This window comes from Gobio gobio (genome assembly GCF_949357685.1).
Source record: "Gobio gobio genome assembly, chromosome: 11".
Classification (NCBI taxonomy): Eukaryota; Metazoa; Chordata; class Actinopteri; order Cypriniformes; family Gobionidae; genus Gobio; species Gobio gobio.
The window spans coordinates 57914291-57920982 of NC_137104.1; the positions used below are offsets into that span (position 1 = coordinate 57914291).

General features: G+C 47.4%; 1 protein-coding gene across 1 annotated transcript; it reads left to right on the forward strand.

The window, feature by feature from the left end:
- Positions 1 to 2369: 2369 nt before the first annotated feature.
- Positions 2370 to 3644, forward strand: gja9b (gap junction protein alpha 9b; the record flags this gene model as incomplete). Its single annotated transcript, XM_079828620.1, has 1 exon — positions 2370 to 3644. One exon carries the CDS (start codon positions 2370 to 2372, stop codon positions 3642 to 3644), a length of 1275 nt encoding a protein of 424 aa, XP_079684746.1.
- Positions 3645 to 6692: the final 3048 nt, after the last annotated feature.

A 6692-nucleotide genomic window follows, 5' to 3' on the forward strand; every position in this document is an offset into this window, starting at 1 on the left:
GTACAACTCGGGACAGTATCTTCCAGCCGCGCAGAGACGGAGGTCTCGCGCCCCAAACATTGAATGGCTCTACACCGCTTCCAGAACAGGACATCTCCTAAACATGCTCAACAATGACGACATAACTGTTAGAGAACTATCACGCCAATCACTGTTTTTACATCTACAGCGTCGCAAAATACCTGCTGCTTCCACAAACGAGTCCCAGTTTCTGGGGTTCAAACTAAAGCAGAACGGAAAGTTGGACATCAGAGCCGCCGGATTTGGAGTGCGCTCGGACTGGCTGGAGGCTACAGATTAAACACGCAAGAGCTTCGATTCTTAATCTTAGACGGACCCAGAGCGGCCACCACTGGACGGGCCTCAGATTACAAGGAAAACTTGCATTACTTCAATTTGCAGACCATTCAGTGTCTCATTCTGTTCTGACAAACCCCTCAATCTCAGATGACATCCTAATATTCATGGTTAAAGCAAGACTACAGTGTCTCCCAACCAAGTACAATCTGGCAACATGGTATCCATCCCAGCATGAGCCCTACTGTATACTACACCCATCCCAGCATGAGCCCTACTGTATACTACACCCATCCCAGCATGAGCCCTACTGTATACTACACCCATCCCAGCATGAGCCCTACTGTATACTACACCCATCCCAGCATGAGCCCTACTGTATACTACACCCATCCCAGCATGAGCCCTTCTGTATACTACACCCATCCCAGCATGAGCCCTTCTGTATACTACACCCATCCCAGCATGAGCCCTACTGTATACTACACCCATCCCAGCATGAGCCCTACTGTATACTACACCCATCCCAGCAGGAGAATGAGACAGTTGCTCACATACTGAATGGATGCCACAGTTATAAAGGACTGTATGTGGCCAGACATGACCGTCTGGTTGATCTGGTGGTAAAGGACCTGCAGAGGTTAAACTATGGACATGATATTCAGATGTACCAGCACAGCACTGGACAGGCTAACTGGTTTCATCAGAACACATCGGACAGTGACTATTTTAAAAACATTCCCAATACTCCTGATATTGTGATTGTAAAAAAGGTCATGAAATCTGTGTGTGTCTTTGAGGTGGGCTGTGTGTGTGTGTGTGTGTGTGTGTGTGTGTGTGTGAGGTGGGCTGCTGCTTTGACCTGTATATGGTAGATCTCATTCACAGACTCGGATACAGCTGTACATTAATAACTCTGGTGTTGGGAAGTTTAGGCCATGTCCATCAGAATGTGGTCAGGGGGATGCAGTTGGGGGGGCTGCAAAATAAGGAGGCAAAAAGACTTGCAAAATTTTGTTCTGTTTCAGCCACCATAGGGAGCATGAAAATATGGAGACGGAGATGTTTTGTTTATCCTTAATGTGTTCAGTATTACAAATGGAAGGACCTGTAAAAGTGTGTGAGCCATGAATTGTAGATCTGTCACTTTGTCAATGACTCTTCCCAGAGTATTTGGATCTTGTCTTCTTTGCAATGTCTTTCAGATCCAAATAAAAGTATTCAAATGTGTGTGTGAGTGAGTGAGTGAGTGAGTGAGTGAGTGAGTGAGTGAGTGAGTGTGTGAGTGAGTGTGTGTGAGTGTGTGTGTGTGTGCGTGCGTGCGTGCGTGCGTGCGTGCGTGTGTGTGTGTGTGTGTGTGTGTGTGATGAGGAGTGAGTGCCAGTAAAGCCCAGCCCATATTGCTACTAGGTTTCCACATATATGTAACTAGCATTATAGTACCTACACAATGTTTTATCGTTGTTATATTGTAATATTAATGTTTTAAATATCTGAGCTGTTATGCACAGCATAAAATGACATAAAAGCACAATATTCCATATTGTCATCTGTGGCTTTTTGTCCTATTTTACGCCTTTGTTGCATGGTGTCCACACACATGGACAGTTCAATAATTTTTAAATAAAACAGAATTTTGTGAATTTTAGCATCATATTAAAGGAATAAAAAGAATCTTTAAAAAATCTAGATAATGTTTTCCATAATTCATGCATGAATGCTTGTCCCTGTGAGTTGCGTGATTGCAGCCGTGCCGCGTGACGATATCAGGACAGATTTATTTGGTGTCCAAATGCCCGGCAGGCACACAACAAACCTCATTGATTACTTTGTCCAGGATATAAAGTGAGCAGCGACCTACATCTGACAAACACAGTGTCCCTCAGCGGATGGGCTTTGGTCATTCAGTTTCTCTCATGTTTTTATATCTTTGAGAGACTGTTTCAGATGGTGATGATTGATATTAATAGACGGGCGTATGAATGCATGTACCCGTGTGGAAGCCCAGCCCAGAACTCTATGGATGGTTTTGTCTTTCTCGGTCCTTCAGCAGAAGCGATGTCCATGTGAGGATGGGGGACTGGAACTTCCTGGGTGGGATTCTGGAGGAGGTCCACATCCACTCCACCATGGTGGGAAAGATCTGGCTCACCATCCTCTTCATCTTCCGCATGCTGGTGCTGGGCGTAGCGGCGGAGGACGTGTGGAACGACGAGCAGTCCGACTTCATCTGCAACACGGAGCAGCCCGGCTGCCACAACGTCTGCTACGACCGCGCCTTCCCCATCTCCCTGATCCGCTACTGGGTCCTCCAGGTCATCTTTGTGTCCTCGCCCTCTCTGGTCTACATGGGTCATGCCATTTACCAGCTGCGCGCGCTGGAGAAGGAGCGCCACTGCAAACGAGTGGCCCTTCGGAGAGAGATGGAGACCCTGGAGGTGGAGTCCCGGCGGCGGGTGGAGCGGGAGCTACGTCAGCTGGAGCAGGGGAAGCTCAACAAGGCCCCGCTCAGAGGCTCGCTCCTGCACACCTACCTGGCTCACGTCCTGACCCGCTCCATCGTGGAGGTGAGCTTCATGCTGGGCCAGTACCTGCTGTATGGGCACCACCTTCAGCCTCTGTATAAGTGCGATGGGGAGCCGTGCCCTAACGTGGTGGACTGCTTCATCTCCCGGCCCACCGAGAAGAGCGTGTTCATGGTGTTCATGCAGGGCATCGCGGCTGTATCGCTGTTCCTCAGCCTGCTGGAGATCCTGCATCTGGGATATAAGAAGCTGAAGACGGGAATCCAGGACTACCTGAAAGAGGACCTCGGGGATTATGACCCTAACCCTAGCCCCAAGAAGAACTTGGTGGTGCATCAGGGATGCAAACCCACCCTCCCCACAGGATTCGCCCCGCTCCTGGAGAAGCAGGGCAATGGACCCGCGTACCCCCCGCTCATCAACCCCTTGTCCGCGTTTGTTCCGATCCAGGGCGCGCAGGCTCTGGACACGCACAAGAATCCGCTGGAGCGCAACAGCAATTCCAACAACACGAGCAGCGGGACTCGCGCTCCTCTGGTCCAGCTCGGGCCGGTTCCGCGTAAGCAGCGGAGACTGAGCCCACCCTGGAACTGCAGCACCGTGATGGAGGGGAACGGGTCGGACAGCGGAGACTCGGGCTCCAGGACTCCCAGGGCCGACCTGAGGAGGGCCGGCAGAATGAACACCTCAGACCCGGTGGCTGAGCTCAGCTCTGGGTCTCCACATCACAGTTCTGTGGAGAGTCCCCGGTTCTCCCCGAGCAGACAGAGAACATCAGTGGCCAGCAGCTTCAGACCAGCAGCCGGAGACCTGCAGATCTGACCCCTGGCAGATGATTAACCCTTGTTTTTATATGAAAATATATGCTATATATTATACATGTTCATAAACTTCTTTTAAACTTTACTTTTACGACTTCTACAGTGATGTCTGATTTGGAAACACTGCTTGATGAAGCTCTTCAGGACTAGAGTTGAAGAGCTCTGACACACACAGTGTTTTGTATTTTGTGTCTGTACTGTACTTTTGAATATACGGGTCAAATTGACCCACAAACAGCAAGAGTGTAGAACATTTTGATATATGCACATTTCACAACGCATCATCATGTTGAAACTCTGCATGCATGTTAATGACCCTAAATGAGAAAAGGTCACACAATTTCAAGAAAAACAATGTAGGTTAGACAGTATTTCAGAGAGATTGAAAAAAGAAATGATAGCTCATTTTTACCATTTGTGGCATACAAAAAATATTTCTGTATTAAAAAAAATGGTGAAAAGCAATTTTTTTTTAGCTTCATAGGTTAGTAAAAAACTAAAATAACAAAATATAACCAAGAAATGTTATTATTTCGGGTCTCAATCAATTGCCTTAGAACATTAAAATATGCGGGTCAAATTGACCCGTGAACATCACGAACGTAACAGTAAATGTGTGTGTGTCAAAACACATCAGTGTGTTGAAACTTTGCATGTTCATGACCCTAAAGGAGAAAAAGTCCCAAAAATGTAGGAAAAAAAACATAGGTTAACTGATATTTCTGACAACTTAAAAATCAAAACGGGTCAAATTGACCCGCAACACAACACAAGGGTAAACACTAGAGACGGTCACATGACAGATGCTTAACACTATAGACGGTCACATGACAGATGTTTAACACTAGAGACGGTCACATGACAGATGTTTAACACTATAGACGGTCACATGACAGATGTTTAACACTATAGACGGTCACATGACAGATGTTTAACACTATAGACGGTCACATGACAGATGTTTAACACTATAGACTGTCACATGACAGATGTTTAACACTATAGACTGTCACATGACAGATGTTTAACACTATAGACGGTCACATGACAGATGTTTAACACTATAGACGGATGACAGATGTTTAACACTATAGACGGTCACGTGACAGATGTTTAACACTATAGAGGGTCACATGACAGATGTTTAACACTATAGAGGGTCACATGACAGATGTTTAACACTATAGAGGGTCACATGACACAAAAAATAAAAGACTGACAGTAGGGGTGTAACGGTAGCCCCAGAGTTTTCTCCTGAAGCCCCAGAGTTTTCTCCTGAAGCCCCAGAGTTTTCTCCTAAAGCCCCAGAGTTTTCTCCTAAAGCCCCAGAGTTTTCTCCTAAAGCCCCAGAGTTTTCTCCTGAAGCCCCAGAGTTTTCTCCTAAAGCCCCAGAGTTTTCTCCTGAAGCCCCAGAGTTTTCTCCTAAAGCCCCAGAGTTTTCTCCTAAAGCCCCAGAGTTTTCTCCTAAAGCCCCAGAGTTTTCTCCTAAAGCCCCAGAGTTTTCTCCTGAAGCCCCAGAGTTTTCTCCTAAAGCCCCAGAGTTTTCTCCTGAAGCCCCAGAGTTTTCTCCTGAAGCCCCAGAGTTTTCTCCTAAAGCCCCAGAGTTTTCTCCTAAAGCCCCAGAGTTTTCTCCTAAAGCCCCAGAGTTTTCTCCTGAAGCCCCAGAGTTTTCTCCTAAAGCCCCAGAGTTTTCTCCTAAAGCCCCAGAGTTTTCTCCTAAAGCCCCAGAGTTTTCTCCTGAAGCCCCAGAGTTTTCTCCTAAAGCCCCAGAGTTTTCTCCTGAAGCCCCAGAGTTTTCTCCTGAAGCCCCAGAGTTTTCTCCTAAAGCCCCAGAGTTTTCTCCTGAAGCCCCAGAGTTTTCTCCTGAAGCCCCAGAGTTTTCTCCTGAAGCCCCAGAGTTTTCTCCTAAAGCCCAAGAGTTTTCTCCTCAAGCCCCAGTTTTGCTGAAGCCCCAGAGTTTTCTCCTTAAGCCCCCGAGTTTTCTCCTAAAGCCCCAGAGTTTTCTCCTAAAGCCCCAGAGTTTTCTCCTGAAGCCCCAGAGTTTTCTCCTAAAGCCCCAGAGTTTTCCCCTAAAGCCCCAGAGTTTTCTCCTAAAGCCCCAGAGTTTTCTCCTGAAGCCCCAGAGTTTTCCCCTAAAGCCCCAGAGTTTTCTCCTAAAGCCCCAGAGTTTTCTCCTAAAGCCCCAGAGTTTTCCCCTAAAGCCCCAGAGTTTTCTCCTAAAGCCCCAGAGTTTTCTCCTAAAGCCCCAGAGTTTTCGCCTGAAGCCCCAGAGTTTTCTCCTAAAGCCCAAGAGTTCTCCAAAAGCCCCAGAGTTTTCTCCTAAAGCCCCAGAGTTTTCTCCTGAAGCCCCAGAGTTTTCTCCTCAAGCCCCAGTTTTGCTGAAGCCCCAGAGTTTTCTCCTTAAGCCCCCGAGTTTTCTCCTAAAGCCCCAGAGTTTTCTCCTAAAGCCCCAGAGTTTTCTCCTAAAGCCCCAGAGTTTTCTCCTAAAGCCCCAGAGTTTTCTCCTAAAGCCCCAGAGTTTTCTCCTGAAGCCCCAGAGTTTTCTCCTGAAGCCCCAGAGTTTTCTCCTAAAGCCCCAGAGTTTTCTCCTGAAGCCCCAGAGTTTTCTCCTAAAGCCCCAGAGTTTTCTCCTGAAGCCCCAGAGTTTTCTCCTGAAGCCCCAGAGTTTTCTCCTGAAGCCCCAGAGTTTTCTCCTAAAGCCCCAGAGTTTTCTCCTAAAGCCCCAGAGTTTTCTCCTAAAGCACCAGAGTTTTCTCCTAAAGCACCAGAGTTTTCTCCTAAAGCCCCAGAGTTTTCTCCTGAAGCCCCAGAGTTTTCTCCTAAAGCCCCAGAGTTTTCTCCTAAAGCCCCAGAGTTTTCTCCTAAAGCCCCAGAGTTTTCTCCTAAAGCCCCAGAGTTTTCTCCTAAAGCACCAGAGTTTTCTCCTAAAGCCCCAGAGTTTTCTCCTGAAGCCCCAGAGTTTTCTCCTAAAGCCCCAGAGTTTTCTCCTAAAGCACCAGAGTTTTCTCCTGAAGCCCCAGAGTTTTCTCCTGAAGCCCCAGAGTTTTCT